Here is a 25,470-nt window from a genome sequence, read left to right on the forward strand (position 1 = left end):
TAGTATGTTAGATAGATAGTCAGCTTAGTGCACTTGCTGTGCAGCGGCGACAATCAATAGTCGGCAATCGCAGCTATCCGTTTGCCAGTGCGCAGTTCAAACAAAGGCAGCGCTATACTTTTATGGGTCAATTTGCGGACGCCCATTACGAATGTACAGTTGTAGTGGTAAATAATGGCACATACAACTCTATGCATCTCTCTCTCTCTCTGTGTGTGTGTGTGAGAGTGCGCGTACTAACCCATATGTGAAAAAGCCGCAAAATTGAAGGAAATTAACCATGGCAAAAGGCAAGTGAGGCTAGCGCGCATTGTGGCAGCAACTAATCAGGCCCGCTAAGTGCGTCGCCGACGCGTCGTTGATAGCCGAACATCGGGCAGTGGTTAGAGTGTGGATAGCAAACTGGACAGTGGACAGTGGACAGTGGTGGGACAGTGGAACAGAGATTGCGGTCGCTGCGAATCAGTCTCATAATTGCAACGCGGTGGCAACGCCAGCTCAGCGCGTTAAGAACAGGCGCAACAGTGCTGACAGATTGTGACGGCTAACGGCTAAATTGATGTCATAGGTTTTCTTTTTCCTCTTTTTTTTTAAATTTGTTGTTGATGTTATTTTACTGTTCTTTTTAGTTGATTAAATTCAAATAAATTACAGATTAGTTGCTAGCACTCCCTTTCTTTTAGTTATTATATTATTCTGTATAATAATTAACATGTAAATAAATAAATAATAAATAAATTACAGATTATTTTGTTGTCTTATCGATTTTTTTTATTGCTTATTTTAAATAAGTAATTGGAATTTAAGAAATGGAATTTGTGTTTTGTGCATTATTTTATTAATGAGAAATTAATTATTATTATTATTTTATTATTTCCATTCAACATTGATTAGTTTAGTAAGGCAAATAAGTAAAAATCGATGTTGTGGTGCGATCAATTATAATCGGAGGGGTAATTCATTAACTAATTTTTATAGAAAATATAGTGCATAAAATAATGCACAAATAACAATTTTATTGAGGCGCATATAAAGATGTATTTTATTAATGTGAAACATCCCATAGCGGACATCTCCCTTAGCTTAGAATGCTTAAAAATAACTGCAACTGCAAAGACTGTAACATTGAAATTTTTGCACAAATAAAAAATTTTATTGAGGTGCATATAAAAGTGTATTTGAATTTAGTGAAACCTCCCAAAAGCGAACATCTCCATTAGCCGGTTATTCCGCTAGGCGGATACTTTATTGTATGGCGCTTGGCATAGTTTACAGCGTAATATAGTCTCTATTAAACGGACAACAGTTGCTAAACACCGGGTGTCCGGCTAAGAGAGTTTTATGTATAGTTTATAAAGTCAAAGCAAGTTGTATTTCTATAAATTTTTGCAATTGATTTTTCGTATGTATTTATTATGAACTGCTGCTCAAAATCATTTGGGTTTAGCCGTAAAACGGCTAAATTGCCACTACTGCGCCGTCAGCAGCGGTGATTGGCGCAGTCGCAATCGAATCAGAGTCGTCGTCGTCGTCGCTGCCGCCACCGTCGAGTCGTGTTTGTTGCCGACGCCGTCGTCGTCGTCGTCGTCCGTCAGTTTGCTTTGAACACTCGTACGTGAAAGTTGGCGCTGCGTCTGCGACGGCGCCTTGAAGCAAAAAGCTTTGGCAAAACAATTTTTTTGAATGCGCAGGCGTGCAACGGTTTTTTCTGTGTCTCTTTGGTACTTTTGGCCACGATTTTTGTTTTTGTTATCATTTTTTTTTCGTCCGTTGTGTGTGCTGAAGCTAGATGTGTAGTGAAAAGCATATTTTTGTGAATATTTAAGTCGGTATGTTGTTGATTGTTTTTTTTTTGTAATATTTATTTTTTGTTTGGTGCTTGTACGATCGTTTTTTTTACAAACTCAAATATGCAAGAAGATTAATAACGGCAACCGCAAGGCAAAAACAACAACAACAACGACAAGAAAAGTCAACAACAATTACGAGTGCGAGTGCGAGTGTGAGTGCAAGTACGAGTACGAGTTCGAGTACTCGTTGCAGGCAATACGATCAGAGGAAGAGGTGAGCAAATATGCATTGCATTTGTTTTTTGTTTTCGTTTTGGTTTTTGTTTTGTTTATGCTTGCTTTTCGGATTGCATTTGAGCGATAAACAATAAAAAACAAAATCGACTAAAAATAGGCAAAAAAAAAACCTGGCTGACTGGCTGCCTATCCCAGCTGACATACATACTTTATGCACAGGCGATGGATACGAGGCTCAGATACAGCTACAGCTACAGCGACAGCGACAGCTACAGATACAGATGCGAATGCACAGGTTCAGATACAGATACAGATACAGATACCACCAAGACACAGATACAAACAAGCTAGACATAACCTCATTATTAAAGTTGTCGCTGTTGTTGTCCTCATTTTATCCGGCTGCCCAACCATGAAGTTGGAGCCGTCTTCGATTATTGAGCCGTTTGACTTTTTTTTTTCTTTTGCCTCCTTCTCTCATCGAACCTGTTGTCAAAGTAGCAAAAAAAAGAAAAATTATAAAAAAAAGCAAAAAATTATATATCTTATACAAAAAGACACCTTGCTGCTGCCGCTGGCAACCTCTAGAAATATATTTTGTATGTGTATGTGAGACAATCTGAAAGCTCATTTCGATACACTTCTAGCAGTTGAGGGTAGTTCAACATTAGCATGGCATATTAGTGCGGTTATTACGCTTGATTGGATGGCCGAGGTGCCAAGTGAATCGACGGCTTAATCAAGGCTTAGACGAAGCATTGCAGCTTATGCATGTGTGATTGAATTTTAGCATATTTAGAATACTTAATAAATCTTTTTTATTGCAAATATTTTGGAATTTATCATCTATTAACTGTGTTGAATCTCAGTTCCTCATAAATAATAGAATTATGTTAAATTGAAACAGTTTTATTGCATTTTTGGTTAAGCGCATTAATGCGTCAAACTTTGAGATTAAAGTTCTTTCTTTACGATCTACGCTAAAGAGAGTAAAGCTGCGAACTGCAGGCTTAAGTTGAAGCTTCTTACTTACTTTGCTGTTGGACTTGCTCAGTTGCTCATAAATAACAACATGACATTAAATTGAAGCTGTTTTATTGCATTTTTGGTTAAGCGCATTAATGCATCAAACTTTGAGCTGAAAGCTCTTTCTTTACGCTCTTCTGAGCGAAGTTCGCAATTTTGCTCTCTTTAGCATAGAGCATGCGAACTTCGCTTATTGCAGGCTTGAGTTCAAGCTTCTTACTTACATTGTTGTTGTACTTGGCATTGCCATGAACTTGCTGGCTGAGCTGTTGTTTTGGTGTTTGGAGCTGAGCTGACAGAGGTTTATAGCAATTTTCGTTTTGGAGTCGCCAGCCCCATCAATTGCCAATTCACCGCTGTTCGCTATGTTGTGCAAAATGATTACAGAGAGGAATCATTATCGCCGCGCTTGAAATCTACTTTTCAGCTCCGCGCTTCAATTTGCCACACGTTTCGCAGCCGCGTCCCACACTCTCCCAATCAATCTGCGCAACATCGTCGACGTTGTCGTTGTCGTTGTCGTTGTCCAAAAGGAATTGAAAGTGCGCGCGCGCGCAACCGCAATTAAGGCCAAGTGCGCAAAAAACAAGCCAACTCAGGGAGAGTGAGCGACAAAAAAAAAGTTAAAAGAGTTAAAATTTAAGACAAAAAACAGCAGCAGCAGAGTGTATAAAAGTCATCCGAAAAGAGACAAAAACAAAACAAAAGCCAAAACCAAGTCGAAGGCTGAAGTGGAGCGCGCACTCGCAAAAAAATTCACTTTTTTTTGGTTTTTGCTTATGTTGGGGGCGCAGAACGCGACTCCAACTTCGACTACGACTCCAACTCAGGTACACATATCTCTCTAGCCACACACACACACATATACAAATGTATATATATGTATGTTATGTTTCACTGTATCTGTGTTTATGGCCCGCGAGTTGGTGAAAATCAACATACAGGTTATACAGATTTATGATCACTTTCTGATACTGTTCACTCACTGCTGCGTCCGGCAATCCGGCAATCCGGCTGTCCGTCTGTCTGTCTGTCTGTCTGCTTGTCTATCTGCTCACCTGAATGTGTCCGACAGATGAATGAAGACGCTAGCTGGGCGGCAAGTTACAAGCTAACGGGGTCAGCATGGCAAATTTTTTGAATTTCATTGCGATAATGCTTTGGAAGGTGACAAACTTATCAGCCAGCTTGCAAGCTTCTACTGAAGTATGTCTTAAAAGCTATCCATATATATATCCATTCATCTATCTATGAATCTTTCTAGAAATATTAATCTATCTTCCTATGTAACTTTCTATCTATATCAATCTACCTATCAAATGTATAGTATACGTAAATAGATGCATATTAAGATAGATTGATATACTATATATAGAAAGTTACATGGATAGATTGATATTTCGAGGAAGATACATACTACTATTTATCTATGTGTCTTTTTAGAAATAGCAATCTATCTTATTATGCATATACTTATATATATATATGTATGAATTATTCTATGAATCTTTTGTCTCTTTATATGTATTTGAATCTGATCAATTTCTCTATCAATCAATATATATGTATATACTATATATAGTATTTATCACTCCAGCTATCATATATCTGAAGTATGTCACTATTCTCTCTTTATTACTAGCAATAATATACATCTATTTATCTATGTATCTTTCTATAAATATTAAGATAAACATCTATGTAACCATTTATGAAATGTATAGTATATACATATAAATGGATGCCTATTAAGAAAGATTGATATATAGTATATATCTTAATATTTACATATACTATATGCCTCTATTCTAGTACATGAATCAATCTATGAATCTTTGTATCTATCTATAAATTTGTGAATCTTTATATTGATCTGTTATCTATATATTCATATAGATCAATATATCTCTATATATCGATATATGTATATCTATCTGCCTTTGTATGTTTTCATGTTTTCAGCTATCTATATATCAATCTATTAATCTATCTATATCTTTTTTTCAACCTCTCTCTCTCTCTCTCTCTCTCTCTCTCTTTTGTCTGTCGCTTGAACTCTCTCCTTCACTCGCTTTAGCAACATGATTTGTGATTATTGAAATAAAACTTGCGACACCTTCAAACCTACAAATCTTTGGCAGCCAAGCCCATAAGTTTCCGGCACATTTACTCGCTGTCTCAGCATGTGAAAGGTGCAGCAGCTATCTACAATGTTCAACGCCTTCTGCAGCCTGTTGATACTAAGTAACATAGTTTGCAGATATCTTGTGTGCGTCGGCAAATTTTCTGATGTGATGTGATGTGATGCTAGAGAGCGACAGCTCCCACTTGCACTCGCGATGGTAATTGCAAATTACAGTCAGAGAGTGAGAGAACACGGATTGGTCATGGCTCGATGATTGGGCGAGGGAACTTCCTTGGGTGCAACGCTTGCCAGCAAATTGCAACAACATCATTTTGTGGATGTTGCAACGGGCGCCGTCAGAAAATATGAAAAAAGAAAAATATCTCACGGCAAACACACACACACACACATACACATGGAGCTGCCGAGTTGAGCTGAGCTTCGTTTTTATTTGCTGATGTTGGCATAAACTTGGCTCTTAGCTTCACTTATTTATTATGCAAACAGTCAACAAATGAAGCCTTCGGATTCGCTGGGAAAGTGAATGAGAGTGAGGGAGTTAGGGGAATTACGGGATTTGCGGGAATTTGCGGGAATTTGGACAGCGCAACAACATCTATGGACATTTTGCCGCACATATTTCCGATTGTTTATTTATTCTTTTGCGCTGCGCCAGATAAACAAAACTAAGCGTGACTAATGGCCGCTGACCAAGCCCCAGCCACAGTTCCAGCAAAAAAAGAGGCAAAACGTGGGAAAGCTAATGCCGCTCACAGCCCGCCCACGTTTCGATCTTTTGGCTAGGATTTTGTTCGCTACAGTTGGGCAACAACTTTGTATTTTTTATTTTTTGGGGGGCAACTATTCGGGGCAGCTGCGACTGTTGCCACTGTTGCTGACGCTGCTGTTGCTGCTGTTGCTGTTGCTGCTGGCAATGGGCAGTGAAAGCGCTGTGTTGCATGTGCCACGGCTGTCTGCTCCGCATTCGTAATTGTTGCTCTTGTGGCGATTCAAGCGTTGCTCATTTAATTGACCCACCTACCTCCATCCCTCCCTCCGCAGACCAGACCGGAGCATGCCCGGATATTGAGCTGCCTCTCAGCTGCTTTGGCCGTTGTTAATTGGCCATGCAATTGACCGAAACTTGATTTGCATACATATGTACTATATATACTATATAGAGTGTATCGCAAACTCTCTGTCGAAGCTGTCATTGCCATCATCATTAGCAGCAGCAGCAGCCAAGAGAGTCACAATTGTATCGCTGTTTGTGCGGGTTTCCAGTCAACAACATACATAAATATCAACTCATTTGCTTTAAATAGTCTTTGGCTGTTGTCATGGGCAAGAATTTGTGGATCATTACGCCAACGCATTTGCGACAATTTAAGGTCAATAGTTTTTCACAACAGGGACGTAAAAACACTGAAAAGCAAGAGGCAACAACAAAATACTCGTAGAAACCATTGAGGCGTCAAAATGGCCTAAGCCTACGTGCGTTTGCGTTTGAACCGAGAAGACAATCTACTATTTTTACCTATAATGTGCTATATATAGGCATTCTATTGTGCTGCTCTTTTAGTACCCTGTAAGCAGGAAATATGTAGGCCGGCATACTCTACAACCAATTACATAAGGATATGAAACCAACAAAACTTGAAATAATTTTCAATTTCATATTAATAATTTTAATTTGTGAGCAAAGCAATTTTGATTTGTATCCATTATATATTGCATTCCTCTATTTCTTTTTTATATTCACAATTTAATATTACTAATAAAGATAAGTGAATAACGAATTTATAGTTAGAATTGAGATGAGCTTTTAAATTGAGATGGCAGTAGAGTGTAATCGATTCTTATCGGTCATTATTGATTTAATTTTATAGAACATTCCTCGAGTCCAAATTGTAATGAATTTTAATTTCATATTCACAATTTTCATTGGGTAAATAGCTAACTCAGTTTTGCAATTGAGATGGTTGTGGAATGTAATCGATATTTATCGATAATTATGGCTCTATTTGTACAGAACATTTCTCAGTATAAAAAAATTAAATGAAATTTTATTTCCACTAAGTCAGCAAAGTAAGTCAACGGCAAAATCAATGAACTTTTCAACTAAGATGGAAGCTGAGTGTAATCGATATTAATCGATACCAATTGCAAACACTTTATAGAGCATTCCTCAGTCGTTTATAATTTTCTATGGCGCATTCTCATTTGTTTTTCTCTCGGTTTTGCTTTTTTTTTTTGTGTGTGATTTTTACTAAAGTCGAGTTGTGGTGATTGTTGCCCGCATCAATTCGGGCCACTTGAATGTAGCAGGCTTTGCCCATATGGGAAAAACAAAAAGCATAACAAAACAAATACTACAATGGCCAACAGTTATGCATAGATAGTTAGATACTCGAACTGATTGGTCTGGTCAGTGGGTGTATTTGTATTCACATTCGGATTCGCATTCGCATTCGCATTCGCATTCGTCTACGTATTCGTTTTCTTGTTCGAATTGCTTAGAAAGCACGCAACGAAACAAAGACGGCAATCGACATTTAAATTACCAAAAATTGTGGCAAAAATATCACAACAATAACAACAAAATTCCAGTTAACTCAGTTTTTTTTTTGTTTTATTTGGCAGACATTAAGATTCGTGCACGAATAATTAATGCCAGTTACCATTCACTCAATTTATTGCAAGAGCATTAAGTAAATTATGCTGTCAGAACGGTTTTGATGATGCAAATGTTAATCGATAAATTGACGCCACTTCCTGCATCTTAGAGATGGTAGCGCACAATCGATAAATCGATCAAGTGCGAACAAAAAGGTCAAGCATTGAACAACATTGACATTTCCCAGCGTGAGCTAATTTAGTTTTTAATGCTTATATAAAGTACATAGATAATACGCTGGCGAAGCATTTGGCCCACTCCCATTTACAAATCGAGAAATCGATGCAATGATCCGCTTACACACATACACACACACACAGATACACACTTGCCCCCGCTACCGGTTCAACACACAGACAGATGTCAGACATCAGACGTCGGCGCCCAAGGTCAACGTTGATGATGTTGGGCCACTGTTTGCGGTCGCCACTGGAACTGGAACTGGAATTCGAGCTCGAATTCAAAGTCGAACTCGAACTCGAACTCGAACTCGAACTCGAACTCGAACTGATCCACTGCGCCAGTGGCCAAACACACCCATGGAATGTGTGAGGTTGTCCATTTTTTATTTATGCCACTAAATGTCAATCGCGGCTGGGCGGCTTTAAGTTCCGTGTCAGTGTTGCAAGGCTGAAAACTAAAAGCTGAAAGCTCATAAGTGTGTTGTTGATGGGGCATGATAAATAATAATTAGATGCCCCGCATATGCTGCATAATGGTCATGGCAAAACGTAATCGCTATCGCTATAGTTATCGCAATCGTCATCGTCTTTGTCATCGTCATCGTAATCGCAATTGTGATGTCACATGAAAATATTCTGCGCTTTTGACCTTTTGCAATCGTCAGTGATCGTTAAGATGTGGCAAAGCGAAAGCAAATTTCGATTACAAAATCTGAATCTGAATTGAAAATGAAAACGAAACCAAAACCAAAATACCGAAACCGAAACAGAAACTGAAACCTGAAATCGAAATGCATTTTGATTGCGTTTAAATGAAAAACTCGCCAGCGATAAATGAATAAATATAAAAGAAAAGTTGAGCTGCAATTTTATTGTTGCTGTTGTTTTCGTCACGGTTATCTAAGGTTTTTTTTTGTTGCCGTTAGTTCGTTCGTTCATTATTTATTTATTTTGTTTTTAATACCTATTTAAACTCCATTTTTTATGCGATTTTTGTGTGTGTTGTGTTGAATGAATGCGGCTGCGCAATGCCACCAACTTTGACTGCAATTATTGAAGCAATAGCCAAAGCGGCAACAACTTGAGTTGCAACAACAGCAACAACAGTGACCACAACACACGTCGTTACTGTCTAAATGAATTCAATTAAAAATTCACAATCAACAATAAATAACTAACTCAAACGCTTGGCGGCATTTGCTTTGCCTTTGCTCGGACTTTAGATTCAAATGCAAAAAAACAACAACAACAAGAAACATGAAATAAAATAAAAAATAAATTAGCAACAGGCTGCGTTGCACAGTGGGCTGATGTTGATGCAATTTGCAATTTGCAATCTATAACAGAGCTGTTGCAAAAAATGCATTTGCAATTATTTATTATAATATAATATTATATACCAACTAATTTTCACTCGCTATTTACATTTCATTTAATTTCATCCTTATATATCAAAAGCTTTGCTTTTTTCATAGTTATATACGTTCGTCTTTAATTCTATGCAAATTTAATACTATAGACAAGTTTTTAGTTTGGCATTCTATGCCTGTCATTAAATTTGCTCTATTTACATTTTTTTGAATTCTAGTGCTAATTCAAATGTGGTATTTAATATTATATTTTATTAACCAGCTGAAAGTTGAAGTAGCTGTTATTTTTTCCCTTTATTGTAATTTTAGTGTACCGAAGACAATAAATATACAGAAGACTAGACAAAGACATTATTATTTTATTTTTGTTTTCGACAGGAAAAACAGAAATTTAGAAATGTGAAGTTTGAAGATGAAAAAAGAATGTTGTAGTGGAATTCAGAAACTTATATGATATTATATATAACTCGTATTTGGAGAGATTTGCGTGCCACACCCTACACATTGAAAAAGAAAGTAGAACATTGTCTATAGGTTTTTGTTTTGTTTTGCTTTGTAATAAGGAAATTAAATATTGTATTCTAAAAAACAAGAAAGAAAGCTGACTGAGCTTGACTAATTTTGAATAAAAGGAAAACAGTATTGGTCCTAAAATATACTATATTAATATACCAAAAAATACTAAAATATATCAAAACCTTTAATTGGTATATTCATATAGTTTTACATTCAAAATAGACTATGGAGTATAAAATATACTAAATAAATATATACAAAAAATACTAAAATATAGTAAATACTATAGTTGATATATTGTCATAGTGCTAAATAAAAAATATACAATATATAGAATATAAAATATACCAGATTGTCAGACAAATATACTGAGACCCGTAATAATTAGCGTTTTTTTCCCATACAAATAAATTTATTCTATAACTTTTATATTTTTATCCAATCGCAATCAAATTATGTACTATGTATTAAATTCATTTCAAGAAAGATTTAAAAGATACCAGTGAAATTTGATTAACTTTTCAAGATGTATCTATAATGTTTGGTTATACTCATATGTTATTAGTTTTGCATTTGGCTGACAAATTGATCTTGTTGCACTGTGCAAGTGAGCGCAAAACGCAAATCAAATGGAAGGTAGTTAGTACTCAGCGTGCATAAAAGTGCGACTGGCTGCGGCGAGCGTGGGAAAAATGCGATGGGGACCCGGTTCGCTTTTGGCCACCGACGATGACTGTGACTGTGACTTCGATTGCGACTGCGGCTGCGACTGCGACTGTGATTGTGATTGTGTGTGTGTGTTGCCTGTTTTAGTTCTTATGGTCAATACATTTATTACTCATACGTCGTGTGGCTGGTCAGCGAAGAAATACACGTTAAGAACGCAAAACATGAGAGGACGCGGCCACTTTAACAAATTTGTTGTGCTCAATGCTGATGTAGTTGTTCTCGTTGTTGTTATTGTTGTTGTCGGCTGTCAGTTGTTTTAGGGTCAAAACACTTTTCAAAATCGAATGCAAATTTTGAGTTCTGATTGAATGAACGTCGATGCGGATCTGTGCCGCATGTTGTTCTTGTTGTTGGCTCTTATTGTTTATGAATTTTATTATGGTTGAAAGACTTATAGACTTTCATTGATGGAAACTTTCAAAAGCAAAATCAAGCCATTGGCTTTGGCCATCAAGAACGAGCCGCCGGGCAAAAATTGCGAACAGGTTTTCGACGCTTAGTTTGGTTATTTTTTTTTTCTACGGTTTGCTTTTTTCTTATTTTTTTTCTGGCAGCTAACAGCTACGCAGATACATTTCGCAGATACTTCAATGCGTTAGAGCGTGAGTGTGCGTGTGTATCTACAATATCGGTATCTCGTATATGTTGTGTATCTGCATCTGTATCTGTGTTTCACAAGCCCATCAGCAGAAGTACATAAATTACATTGGCAGTTTAACGACGACGTCGTCATCGCTTCACATTGATTGTTGTTTGAAATTGTCGCCTGATCGGTCGGCATTGTTTGAGCCAGGCCTACTACAACTACTACAACTACTCCAATACTCCCCTTCCCCCCATCTTGCCCCCTCTATCGTTGCGTTCGTTCTGCGTCAGCGAAACGTGTCCACAATGGAGTCCGGATTTATGCGTTTTAGCGAGCATATAATAGAAAATCTTGCGAAATACAGTCATACTTGTAGATACACAGTTCACTTTGTTGTTTGTTATAGTTTCTTTATATATCTACGAGTATGTACATATATTTTGTCGTTTCTTGCAATTGCATTGCAATTACACATACAAAGTGGGAAACCGCTGTCAATTTGCAATGAATGCCCCGCCATTGTTAAGCTTGAGTGCCTTGAATTATCTAATGAACATATGTACATAAATCCAGCTGCCTCCCCATCATTTAAATGGCCAAAACACAATTTGTATACAATTTAATTGCAATTTCTTGCTTCCTTTATCTGTTATCTGTTATGTGTTATGTGTTATTTATTGATTATCGTCTTGGAAGTGTGTTAACGGCAGCGAAACAACTGCACAATTGATTGCCCATTGATTAATAATAATAACAATTCTCTCGCTCGCGCTAAGCTCAACAGTGATTTTCCAAATGATCCAAAACCGGAAGCTATACAGAGACTCGGCATGGCATTTAACTGCAGCTAATTATGAGCATAATTAACTAATCAATAACGAGGCGAGCTCTTAAGGTTGTTTCACTTTTTAAATAAAGTTAATACTCCGAGAGCATAGAGGGAGATAGCGGATAAAGAAGGAGATAGGAGATAAAGGCGCTGCATTTATTTAAAGATTTCTTCTGCAAAGTTCATTCAATTTTGAATTTCTATTTTGATTGGCAAACAGCTGAAATTGTAGTTTTATATTCAACTTTAATTTATATTTCAACTATTCGGAATTAATGAAACTTTGATTTATTGTGCTGTTGTTTGAAATGTTCCAAAAATAAATATATAAGATTATTTTACAAACATAAAATGTACTATATTATATATATAGTATTTATTTATGAAGTGTTTTAATAATTTAGTAGTGTTTATTTAACATATTTGCAGAATATATATATATATATATATAATATATAATTTTTTATGCAGTATTTTATTTATTTTGTAGTATTATTTTTTATAGTTTCAAACATTTTAACATGATGAAATAATACAAAATATTAATTTATGGTATCTTATACTTAACCTAATATTTTATGTAAATGTTTTCCATTTTCGAAGAGTTACTTCAGACGTTATTTTTCGCTTTGTCCAAATTAAGTAAAATAAAAAGTATGTTTTTGACGTATTTCTTCGATTTTTCTGCAACGCTTTTTAAATAGATATGTTTTTGTGAGTAAACAATTGTATGTAATCAATGCTGCAAAGTATCGATATCAACAAAAAAGTAACAAACAGTGAAGTAAACATGAGAAAGATAAACAACCTTTTGCTGATAGGGGAAAACTATAAATATTTGGAACAGACGCGACAAAACGAAAACACTATCAATAACTGAAGAATCGCTCAACTATTTTCAAATAAATGAAATTACAATTCGGCGAAAAGAAGTTGTGGTAATTATTGCTTATTAGATGTGCCTTATTTTCCATATGCTTAATTGACTTGAGCGTTGGGCATTAAAGAAATGGCCAATCAAGTTTGACTGGCAATAAGTCGAAAAGAATCTGCAGAGCATAACAAAGAAAACGACACATAAAGTGTGCTATGTTATGGACAGAAATATTTTATTGAGGAATTCCAAATAATGCCTTGATTGGGCAAGCGTTAAATTCTGGTATTTCCTAGATTACGTATACGTAGGAGTTATCTGTGTCTGTGTGTTCTCGATTAGTCATGCAAAGTATGTCAGCTTGGGGCGTGGCTGAAGCCAACAAGTAACCTAAGGTGAAATTATAAATGTCATAGCAATGGCAATGGCAGTGGCAGTGGCAAAAAGGCCGCCCGGTCTTGCCACCTGTTGCCAAATGGTGTGCCATCAAAAAACCAGTTGAGAGAACTTCACAAGTTTCTGCTCGCAATAATAAAAAAAACGTCAACGACAACGACAACGTTGAACACCGTTGCACGATGGACAGTGTCGTTAGCTGAACAGCTCGAGAGCTGGACAGATAAAGTTGGGTTGTCAATGCCTGAGAAATAGTTGCGCTATAGTTAGTTGCAAGAATATGGGTCGACGAGTCTCTCGATCGCGCGAGAAAGTGCGCTGCCAACTTCGACATCGACTCTTCTCTCTGTGTGTGTGTGTGTGTGTGAGCCACTTTACAGCAAAGATGAATATTTAATAAAAAGCGGTATTCGCCGTTAGCAGCATCAGCAACTTCAATGACTCTTGCGATTTGCGATTGGCGATCCAATAGCAACTAGAAGACCACCTATAGCAAACCTCTTTTCTCAATTCCTCTTTCGATTACTTTAACACCTAGACTCCAAAGAGAGTAAGAGATAGAGATATCATTCCTTTTCAACAGCATTTTTTTTACACCCAGATCAATTTTGGTAAAATTTTTGCTATGCCCATTTCCGCCTCCGAAAATCGATAAACGTCGAATAAAAACGTCATTTTGACGTACATACAATAATAACTACAGTTTTTATGATTCCTGAAAATTTGGTTGCGATCACACAAAAATTGTAAAAGTGATTTAAGTAAAGTGTTTTTAGTTGTTTTGGCTGATAATCTGGTATATTTTTAATGTAGCCTCAGGCATATTTTAGTATTTTTGCGGAATATTAATTTGGTAGATTTTAAAAAGAATACCGGGTATCTCACAGTCTTATTCGTTTGTTTTTTTGGAATTTACATTTGCTTCTGACTTGACAAATTATATGCAGATGAAAACCAAATTTAGACAAATTAGATTCAATTATTCAATCATACTATTTGGGGAATGCTTAAAGTCGAAAGTTGAAGCTTACGTTATATAATGTTTCGTCAAAGTCTGCATATTTGCATAAAAGCAATTAGTCAAGCGTGTGTCGACTGTGGGATACCCGGTAGTGATCTTTAGATTAAATACTGAGTAATGCTGATGGGGGAATAAAGAAAATTGATAATGATTCATATTGTCATGATCGCTAGAGAACTTTTTTTGAGAAATTAATGACAGTAATTGAATTTTAATTTAATTTTATTTTAAATATTTACTTGTCAATTCTTGAACTCTCCAATAAAACAATATTCATGAATTTGGTACCTTTGCTTGTTGTATAAAAGTTTGTTGTTTAATATTAATTATTATTATTTGTTCTGACTTATATAAATTTTGCTTTGTCCATTGAAAAACATAATTGATAGATAGATAGATAGATTGATTCATTTAAAATATGATAAGTTACGCACCCTATTGAGTTTTAATGTTAATCGATAGCACATTAATATATGTCTTTTACAAATAGGATATGGGGAAGACTTAACGATACAGAAATATTAACATGGATTATTTCGAAGAATGACTTTCACATACCTTTTTGTAATCGGAAAAATAATTACTATCGATTGGCATTCAAGGATTTATAGTCTCCAACCAATACAATTATCAAATTAACACAAAAATTGTCCAAAAATCCAAATAGACGCTGTAACTTTGTCATTTTAAGAACGATTTTGTTGTCCTTTTCCTGATCGATAGATTTTGAAACATTCCATCATAATATCGTTGAATGACTTACATACATCTGAGAAAAAAGTAGTTTTTTGTATAACAAAAATTAGATACAACTCTGATGTCCTTAGTGCAATTTATTTTTAAAGAATCTGTAAACTGATCAAAGGAGCAAATCGCTCAACTACCTTTTGAGCTAGACAGGATTTTATGTTTTCGATGCTTTTTTTTTCGTTCTGGAAGTCGAAATTTAATAAGTGTAGGTTTCTTAGATGATCCGATGTTATTTGGATGCTAAGCGATAGATTTCGTTGACTCGAATCGAGTGCAAAGTGTGCTGTTAAGGATATGATTGAGCTAAGAACATTTACTAAAATAAATGTACGTCAATTACATTTTTGTTGCATACTTTGAGGCGTGTTTTGATTATAATTCCAGCAGTATCTAAAAGGATTGCGTAAGAAGAAGTATTTTGTTATTGATTTAAGTGTCATTAAATCGAATATTTATACTGGAATTTGCTGCCTTCTTGATTCCGTTTTTAGTATTATTAATATACATATGAGTTTTCCTTAAAACTTGTTAGTATGGTACTTTATTGCTGTACTGGTTCAACTACTTAATAAATCAAAATAGAAAAGTTAAATTTAATATCGATAATCATATTTTCATACTAGATTAATAATTTAATATGAATTTTTATTTGAATTTCGTTGTTTCTTGTCAGTTTGCCGCACGTTGAGTTATGTCTGGTGCTACACACATGGCGCTGCCGGCGCACGCAGTGGTGCCCTTGACTGCACCAGCGACCACAGCAACACCCACAGCAGCTACAACACTTGGCTTGCCACAATCATTGGGGGGAAAGCGTGGTCATAAGCGTTCCGTATCGTTGGAGAACAATGCGCCGCTGGCACTGCGCAGCACACCAAGTCTGGGGCAATCGGCATTGGGATCGCCGCTGCTGCAGCTGCCGACAGCACATGGCGGTGCCTTGTTGCACACGGGCACGCTGAAGTCGAGACAGGAGCAGCGCAGGTTGAGTCAAAAGTTTGGCAGTCACAGCAATCTGGATGATGATGCTGCCATGTCAGCGCCACAGATGCGCAGCAAGTTCCAAAACATACGGCAAATGTTCGAGCTAAGTCGCAGCTGTGTTGCCAGCAACAACAGCACCAACAGCAGCAGTAACAGCAACAGCAACATCGCCAATGGCGCCGCAGAGCTGAGCGAGTGCAAATCGTTGGCCGAGGAGGCAGCGTTGCAATCGCTGCCGGCAATGCTGAATCAACAGTCGCAAACTGTGCGCCGGACCACGCCCATTGCGGCTGCCAGTCGACTGGCCATAAGTGAGCAACAGTTGCAGCTGCAACAGCAACAGCAACAACAGCAGCAGCAGACAGGCGAGGCCATGGAACAGGTGAGGCAAATAAACATTAGGTACTACAATTAGGTGCAGTTAGATTTTAATTATTTATTACTTAACTTAACGATAAGCAAAAGCATTCAATTTGCATTAAAAACAAAAAATGTTCATAAAATTAATTGTTGTAGTTTTATATTGCCTGTTGAAATAGTGTAAAATATATAGCGTTTGAGTTATTAGCAACTGAAGAGAAGGAAAAATCTAAACATGATTTTGAATGTGCAAGCCCAAAGCTATTTATGACCAACAACTTTACACATAAAATAGCTCAAAATATAATATGAAATCAAAAATGAAGAATTTTTTCGAAATTTGTAATATCATTTTATCATTTTTTTGTTAAAAAGTGAGGACATAATAAACAACAATATATAAAATATATAAAACATATTTATTTTAAAATCTAATTGAGTGAAACAGAAACAAACAAGAAAATCAAGTTAGTAAAAGAATTGGTCTTTTATAGAGGAAGTTGATCTCGATCTTCTTTAATATTCATTGAGTAAAAATCAATTACCATATTAAACAAGTTATTATGTCAATAATATTTTATATTAGACTTTTTACAGTATCTTTCTTTAATTACATTCAGTTTTTTAACTAGAAAAAGTCAAATTGGCCTCCATATTTATACTTATGTACTTATACTATTCAACCTAAGATTGTAAAGTTCGCAAATCAAGATTTGCAATCTTCATTTTAATCTAGAATTAAGCTTTCGTGAAGCAATATTTTAATCTTAAAAAATATGTTTTTAATCTTAAAATGCAAATTTAGCATGAACACGTTTATATAAGTTTTTTTCAACCTAAAAATCCCATTTCAATTATTTTCTTTAAGATCGAAAGAATCCTAAATCTACTTTTCAATCTACATTTTCATGTCTCTGTTTGATGTAGTATTGAATTTGCGTTCACTTCCGACATAAAAATATTTCTTCAAATCAAGTATTTTACAATATTAAAAATTAAGAAAACAAAGAAATTTTTTTTTGCATATTTATTGATTAAACTGCGCACTAAGAAGCTATCATATCATTTAGTTATTGTTGTAAAAATATAGATAATAAATATATAATACATAACAATTTTAATTTAAAATTTAACTACTTACTTCGTTAGCACAATAGTGGCAACTATCTGCGTCCCATTGCCTTCAAGCCCATTCCCTTTGAGCCGGACTATCGCATTGCTTTACAGCAGCAGCAGCAACAGCATCAGCAGCAACAACATCATCATCATCATCATAATCATCAGCTGCAGCAACAGCAGCAGCAGCAACAGTTGCAACTGCAGCAGTCTGGAGCGGGAGTGGGAGTGGGAGTGGGAGCAACGATTGCGGGACAGCAGAGTGTGACCGGCGAGCGTTATGGCTACGGCTCAACACCTTCGTTGGCGCCACTTGCCACAGCAGCGAGCACCACACACAAATTTGGCAGTAAGTTCAGTTTTGAGTTGAGCATCAAACACTTTTCTTTATTAACTTTCTTCACGTCTTGGCAGGCACAACGGATCTGCGTCATCTAGCAACGCGTCGTCGCGGCCACCGCATTGTTCAGCGCACAAGCAATGAGGATGGCCTTGGACTGGGGTTGGCTCTCGGCTTGGGACTGGGTCTGGATTGTTTGTCCTCCTCGCACGATAGACCAGACGGTGCCAGCAGGTGAGTTCATTACCACATTACAAACTAAACAGTGCGGTATTATTCTTAAAATATACCAAATTAATATATCAGGAAATACTAAAGTATATTTGGTATATGGACAGACCACTAAAATATACCAAAAATACTAAAATGTAACGAAAGTTATATTTGCTATATTTATATTTGGTATATTAATATACTAAATAATATCCTAAAAATACTGAAATACACAGAAGGCTATATTTGGTATTTGGATATACCATTAATCGATATACCATAAAATACTAAAGTTTACCGAAGGCCATATTTCGTATATAGATATATCTTTAATTTATATACCGAAAATACTTAAAATACACCGAAGGCTATATTTGGTATATAAATATACCATATATTAATATACTACAAACTACTAAAATATACCGAAGGCTATATTTGGTATATGGATATACCACTAAGTTATACCAAAAGTACAAAAATATGACAAAAGTTTTTTTTGCTATTTGAATACATCATAAATTAATATTTCAATAATAACTATCTTTATTTAATGTATGAATATACCATTTATTTATATACTGACCAAATACCGAAATATACCGAAGCCTATAATTGGTATATGATTATATCATTCCATTCAAAACATACCATTTTCTTAATAGAAGTTTCCCCCGTTTCTTTACCTTTAGTAAGGGCAGTGTGGCGGCAGCTGGCAGCGATTTGACGCCTTCACCCTCGGACTCGGGCATCTCGGAGCTGGAGGCGGCGCTCAAGGATCGTGACTCGGAACTGTCGTATCTGCGACAGGCCATGGAACAGAATGAGAAAGTAATTTTCAAAGTCCAAAAGGTTAAACAGCGCTCTGGACTTTCCACCCGCCATACTGATAGCCTTTTCTTTCGATTACTTTTATATCTTTACTTCGCAGGATAAGGAAGTGTATTGGGAGCATGAGACACAGCGCCTGAAGCTCTTCTATGAGAGCCAGCAGCGCGAATATCAGCTCAAGTTTAAGAAGATGGAACAACTGCTCGCCCTGCAGCAGTTCCAGCTGAAGCAGCACAAGTTGCGCCAATCCGAGCAACTGCAGAAGCTGCAGCAGCAACTCGACCTCACTAGGTGCAGCAACAAGAGCCTTAAGAACTCCGAGCAGCAGCTACAGTGCTCGACCCTCGAACTGAATCAGCAGCTGAACGATGCACACCAGACGATGGCGTCTCTGCGCCTCCAGCTGGAGGACAGCGAGTGGAAGGTGTGCGAGCGAAATGGCGAGATAGCTTTACTCAAGACGCAGCTCAAGGAGGCGCATGTGAGTGTACAGCTATTGTATAATTTTGTATGCTTAGAAGTAATCGATAGTAAACGATATTTTCCACGAACTATCGATAGTATTTTCAACATTTTTTTTTTAAAATTACTATACTGGTTTCTACATCTATTGATTTATTACTTTTTTCCATTTAATAATAGTAAATAAGCGATAGTAAACGAACTATCGATAGTAATTTAAACCATTTTTTTAAATTAAATGTTTATGCATAGAAGTAATTGATATTAAACAGTATTTTCCATTATAGTATTAAGTATTATTATTTTTTGTAATATAAATTTTGTATTTCCATAAAAGATAAATTTTACAAAGGTACAGACTATTTTCCTTTTAGAGTAAATTTTATGTTTGTTTTGAAATTTCAACACAAAATTTTATTTATTAACTAAAAAAAATGAAAAAGAAAATACTAATTTATTGTACACTTTTGTAGCTTGAAATCAACATGAAGGACCATGCAATTGTCAGTTTGAGGCACAGCAACAACATCACCAGCGGCAGCAACAAAACAAACAGCAACCACATCAACAACAACAATAACAACAACAATTGTAATAACAATAACAACTGTAAAACAACCACATGCCAAAGTCAACCAAAGCAGCAGGCGGAGAAACAGCAGCAAAAGCAACAACAGCAACAGCAACAACAACAGCAACAACAACAGCAACAACAACAGAGAGAAAGAGAGCAACAGCTAGAGGAGGAGACGGAGCAACAGTTGCAGCAGCTGAACAAAATCATTGCGCTCAAGGATCAAGTGATTGGGGCACTGACCAACGAGCTGGCCAAGCTGCGTAAGGAGCTCTCCGATCTGGCCATTGCTCACGAGTATGGCGAAGAGCCTTGCGGTCGCTACACGCGTCTCAAGCAGCAGTTGGACAATCTGAACGAGATTTGCCAGAAGACGCGCAAATACACCAAGCAAGTGACACAACAGCAACAACAACAACAACCGATTGTTGTTGTGCCAACGCAGCAGAATCAACTGGATGCGATTATGGAGCGACTGCAGCTGCAACAGTCGCAGGGGCAGCCATCGCAACAGACACTCGACACACTGATCGAGGAGTCGACCACATATGCCGAAGACATTGCCAAGCTGCGCGAGAAACTCGACGATTTTCGCATCAATCTGGAGCTGGAGAAGCGTCAGTGGTGTGCCGAAAAGGATAAAGTGCTCAGCTATCAGAAGCAGCTGCAGGCCCACTACATTCACATGTATCAGAAGCTGCGTTGCCTCGACAATGCCAACAGCAATGCGGCATCGCCAGTCGCCGCTATGGAGGTCAGCAATCTCAGCTGAGCTGCAGCGCAACATTTATAAACATTCATTTTGATGAGGTTTCTACTTTTACTACGTGACAAAATTTCATTATTCAATTTCTTTTGGTGATTTGGCAGATCAGCAAAATTAAATTAAACAACAAATGATCTGCGTTAGCTGACCCGAACTTTTTCCGATCTGTGTGTGTGGCAAAACTTCTCTTGCAAATCCTTCACACTCTGACGATAGTTATCAATAAAAGTCTGGCGATCATGCTTTTGTAGAATTTATATATCTTTAACTTTCAAATCAATATTTGATTCTTCTTTTAGTTTAATCTGCAAATTTTTTGCAATTCAAAATTCTAGTTAACTAACTTTTTATTTATTTTTCAAAATTATCGCACAACTAATTCGAAATTTTAATATCCTCAAGATGTAGTCTTCGAAATACAACATTTACTTTTTTCTAATCATTTGCTATAATGATATTTTTTTTAATATTTCGTGAATCATTTCGAAAAGAATTATGAAATCTAATTCCGAATCTCCTTCTCGAAAATAAACGTAGTAAATGCCTCTTGCATTGAGTTTAAATGAAAATTCAGCAATAAATCATTATTATTATTATTTTTATATATTTTTAAAAAATATACACACTATATATTATTTTTGTTTTTTTAATATTTTACATATATAATTTATTATGAAACAAGAATCAAAACAAACGAAAGAGAGAAAAGAGAGAGAGAGAAAAAAAAAACATTTGTGATTCTGCGGACAAGTATATGAATATATTTTTGATATATATATGTATGTATATGTATATGCAATCTATATCGATGTATACTATATAGATATAGCTCCATTGTGTAAATGAAGTAAACAAATATTGTATTTATTTGTAATGACAATTATTCATAGTCAAGGCGAAATAATGACTCAACTGGGCGCTATAAATAATAATGATAATAATATTAATAAAAAAATCCTTAAACAATAGAGTATGATTATGTTTTCCATTTCTGGGTTTTAATAATAGGATTTTCCTTTAATTCTTTTTATTTGTTTGTTGTGTAATAATTGGTTATGATAATGCAGAGTCCGTTAAAGCTCGTTGTGTCAAAAGTAAGTAAAAAAAAACATTGCGTAAATTAAAATAAAATTGTAGAGTTCTTTCACACACATACACACATTAACACTCTATCACACACACACACACACACACATATACAGACAGTCAGTGCTTAATTAGGGGGGAGGGAGGGAAGAATAGATATATGCTAGGCACACTCCTCCACATAGGTGGCAGGAAAGATGCCAATTTGATTGCGCAAGGCGCCAAGCCACCAGCCATCGTCCTGCTTGGCATGCACCTCGATCACATCGCCAGGACTCAGCTCCAGTTCGTCATACAGTTTTGGTGTATAGCTATAGAGGGCCTTGCAGCGTCCCAGCACCTGACACTGCCCGTTGGTGGCACCATTGTTGTTCGTGTGGACATCCTTGGAGATGCTGCCATTGGTGCCCTGCGAACTCATCGACGAGTTCTGCACCTCCTGGGCGTTCTGATAGAAATGCTGCTGCTGTTGCAGATGATGATGATGATGATTATGATGATGATTATGATGGGGCTCAGCCTCGTCCTCGTCCTGCGAACTGAACTCATCGAAATCAGAGTCCTGCTGATTGGATCCACCATCCGCCTGGCCGCGATCTCCTGTTCCCGCTCCTGAACCGGCTGCCGACAGCGTCTTCGATTTCATAGCTGTTGTCATCGTTGTGGTTGCCGTCGTCGTCGGCGTTGCTGTTGCTGTTGCAGCGGCATTGGCCAGCGATGCGTTTGTTGTCGAGATTATCTTTGGTTGGCTGGTAAAGGTTTCAATGTTGCTCTTGCTGCGATTGAAATGCTTAAGCAGTCCCGCACCTCCCCCCGCAGCTGTGGCAGCTGCTGCCACAACACTAATGTTGGCACACGAACTATTCGTCTGGCTCTGTAATTGCGAATATTCATCGTCCCCATCATCCACGGCTGTGGCATCATCGCTGACATCCTGCTGTGTGAGCAGCGCGGTCGTCGAATGCGGCGTCTTCTCATTGTTCTTCAGCCAGTTGGGCACCTTCAGTATGCTCTGCTGGAGTCCCGTGCGATCGCGTGTGATCTACAAGTTAAGTACAGAGTTGCATTAAGGTTACCGCGAAATAATCAATCAATCTTCTCACCTGTATGTGCTGCGCCAAAGGATGTGTCGTGCGTGGCTTGTGGTCTAGCTCGAGCAGAGCCGAGTGCAGCTTAAGTCGTGCACCCTCCAAGTAGGTCAGCATGGAGCGGATCTGTAAATGTCAGCAGAGGATTAACAAGTGGGAATAGAGCGAACTTTACGGTTATGTATTGAGATTAATAGATCCTTTACTATTCATAGTTATTTACTATATATATGTATATATCAAAGTATTTTCCTTTTCATTCTTCATTCTAGTTAGTATAAGTATAGACATATTTATTTTCATATTATCTTTAATACGACCTTTAAAATTTTTAGTTTTGAAAAGGATACATAGACTGACATGCTTAAGCTAACACGTTTCTCTTCTTAAAGATTTCTGTAAATGTCAGCAGAGGATTAACACACAAGTGAGAATAGGCTTTGTGTTGACTTTACTAGACCCTTTACTTTTTATCTTTATCTATTATATATATACCAAAGAATCTTTCTTTTTATTCTTCATTCTAGTTAGAATAAGTATTGACATATTTATTTTCATATTATCTTTAATGTGACCTTAAGAATTTAATTCAGTTTTGCAAATAATACATTGAAATACTTTTATATGGTTGTTAAGTTGGTAAGTTGGTTGGTAGTTGTTAAGCTAAGACGCTTCTCTTTTAAAAGATTTCGGAAATCTTCACATTTGATTGAACAGACAGACAGTCCGATCCTAAAAGTTTCTCTTCTAAAAGTGACTGAATGTGGTGACTATATCATTTATACTCTCTGATATTTAGGCACTTAAGTAAAGGGACAGACAGACAGATGAGAATAATTAATTTAAAAAGCTTATTCTTTGACAGACAGACGTAAGGGCAAATATCGCTATAAGGTTAATATGTCTCTTTTTCAATGGGAAAACATATTATTAGTAAATGTAATGACTTTATATAATATATAATATAATCTCCGAGATTTAAGCATCTGAACGGTCAGACAAAATGACATGGTTACAAAGCTAATATTACTCACATGATATAGCTTGTCGGTAATGTTCTGATGCTCCTGATTGTTCAGCGACTGCGATAATCCGCGTAGTCCATCACGCGAGCGACGTTCCCGCTCCAGATCGGTCTTGACGAGCTGCAGCAGCTTGATTAACGAATGCTTGCGTCGCTCGCGGTTCATGGCCAGCGTGGTGTGTTCACAGTAGAAGTCGGGCAGCAGCTGCTCGCTGGGACCCTCGGAGTTGCGTCGGATGTTGCGCACCACCTGCACATCCTTGGCCACATTGCAGGCCTCCAGTTGCGGCTGCAGTTGACTGGTCAGGCTGCCCAGTATGGGATTCATGTCGGCGATGAGGCGAGCGTATTGCTGCACGAAATTGTGCATGTTGCCCAAACGCTGTTGCTCGCTGCTCTGCAGCTGCGAGGAGCCACGCAACACGGCCATCTCCCAGTCGACGCGAGCTCGCTCGGCACGCACACACAGCGTGTAGTACTCGACATCGGCTCGTTTCACCGCCTCCTCCGCTTTTTTGCGCTTGTTGTCCAGCTTGACGCAATCCTTTTCGGCGGACTTGAGTTCCTTTTCAGCGGCTAGTTTGTTGGGTCCCTGATGCAGCAACGCTATCGACGGGGATTTTTGTATGCGCACATCCAGCATTGCGTCCTGCAGTTTCTCATTCTCCCGTGCCGCTGTGTGCGATGCCTTCTTGGCCTTGGCCTCGCTCACCCGCCACTCGCTCAGCACACGAGCCGCTTTGTCCACATTACTCTCAACCTTAAGGAGAAGCGATTAATCCGATTTTGAAGTGAGCAGGAATAGAAGGTGTCACTTACCACTTTGCGTGTCTTGTGATGATTGTCGACGACCGTCTTCAGCGGCTTGACCAGCTCGTCGGTCAGCGAGGCCGCCAGCTGGCGATGTATGTCACTGCGACTTTCCATCTCGGTCGCAACACCACGCCAGGCATCGGCCACGCTGCCGGGTATCTCTCGGCCGGCCTTGTTCAATTTGTTGGCCAACTTCGACAGCGACTTGGAGTATATGAGCTCCGAGTCGGCACTAGAGAAGAGAGTAAATGCAACAAAAATGAATTAAGAGTATTTATAGACCCTTCCATTACAAATAGTGATAGAGGGTCTATTATAAAGGCTCTTTACCCCTTTGATTATCAATATGAGAAAGTATAAATAATCTCTCAATTTATAGTGAAAAATATGTATGTAGTTAAACATTATGAAAATTAATTGAAGTGAGTAAGGGTCTATTACGGTAGAGTTGACAGCCTAAAATTGAAGACGCTACTTCTGTTACTTCCAGAGATTGCGGAGCTTAAACTAGCGGACAGACAGAAAGTAGGAACAATTTTTATTAACTACAAACTTACCGTTCCTGCAGCACAAAGATGAGCTCCTTGCTAAAGTCGCCGCCCTGTTTGACATAGCGACGCAGTTCCTCAAAGCCATTTTGTCCCTAGTTGCAAAAGAGAAAACTCTTAATTAGATATAGTTATAGTGAAATAATGATAACACTAT

General features: G+C 37.4%; 2 protein-coding genes across 8 annotated transcripts in view; one reads left to right on the forward strand and one right to left on the reverse strand.

The window, feature by feature from the left end:
• Positions 1 to 1,592: 1,592 nt before the first annotated feature.
• Positions 1,593 to 21,886, forward strand: LOC132797095 (putative uncharacterized protein DDB_G0271606). Of its 2 annotated transcripts, none has more exons than XM_060808590.1 (7): positions 1,593 to 2,064; positions 15,782 to 16,474; positions 17,602 to 17,917; positions 17,983 to 18,142; positions 18,814 to 18,973; positions 19,053 to 19,433; positions 19,888 to 21,886. In XM_060808590.1, exons 2-7 carry the CDS (start codon positions 15,800 to 15,802, stop codon positions 20,758 to 20,760), a joined length of 2,565 nt encoding a protein of 854 aa, XP_060664573.1. In that variant the 5' UTR covers positions 1,593 to 2,064; positions 15,782 to 15,799; the 3' UTR covers positions 20,761 to 21,886. The 2 variants fall into 2 exon arrangements, with proteins under 2 accessions (XP_060664573.1, XP_060664574.1); XM_060808591.1 differs by having other exon boundaries at positions 1,594 to 2,064; positions 18,814 to 18,952.
• The window catches only part of LOC132797092 (nostrin), a 34,554-nt gene continuing 30,614 nt past the window's right edge, over positions 21,531 to 25,470 (reverse strand). For 2 of the 6 annotated variants that reach the window (XM_060808582.1, XM_060808581.1), the window contains 5 exons: positions 25,323 to 25,408; positions 24,772 to 24,997; positions 23,963 to 24,712; positions 22,944 to 23,054; positions 21,531 to 22,882 (listed from right to left, as the gene is read on the reverse strand). In XM_060808582.1, coding sequence (XP_060664565.1) covers positions 22,004 to 22,882; positions 22,944 to 23,054; positions 23,963 to 24,712; positions 24,772 to 24,997; positions 25,323 to 25,408 — 2,052 coding nt within the window. In that variant the 3' untranslated portion in view covers positions 21,531 to 22,003. The remainder of the gene's footprint in view (positions 22,883 to 22,943; positions 23,055 to 23,962; positions 24,713 to 24,771; positions 24,998 to 25,322; positions 25,409 to 25,470) is intronic. The other 4 variants (XM_060808585.1, XM_060808583.1, XM_060808584.1 and 1 more) reach the window with 3 other exon arrangements.

Source organism: Drosophila nasuta, chromosome X, assembly GCF_023558535.2.
Source record: "Drosophila nasuta strain 15112-1781.00 chromosome X, ASM2355853v1, whole genome shotgun sequence".
NCBI lineage: Eukaryota > Metazoa > Arthropoda > Insecta > Diptera > Drosophilidae > Drosophila > Drosophila nasuta.

What these genes read in the sequence shown, in the direction of transcription:
- LOC132797095 (XM_060808590.1), top strand. Translation starts at nt 15,800, where the DNA reads ATGTCTGGTGCTACACACATGGCGCTGCCGGCGCACGCAGTGGTGCCC. An exon ending in CAGGCGAGGCCATGGAACAG is followed by an intron (nt 16,475 to 17,601) that starts GTGAGGCAAATA and finishes TTACTTCGTTAG; the next exon opens with CACAATAGTGGCAACTATCT. An exon ending in CACCACACACAAATTTGGCA is followed by an intron (nt 17,918 to 17,982) that starts GTAAGTTCAGTT and finishes ACGTCTTGGCAG; the next exon opens with GCACAACGGATCTGCGTCAT.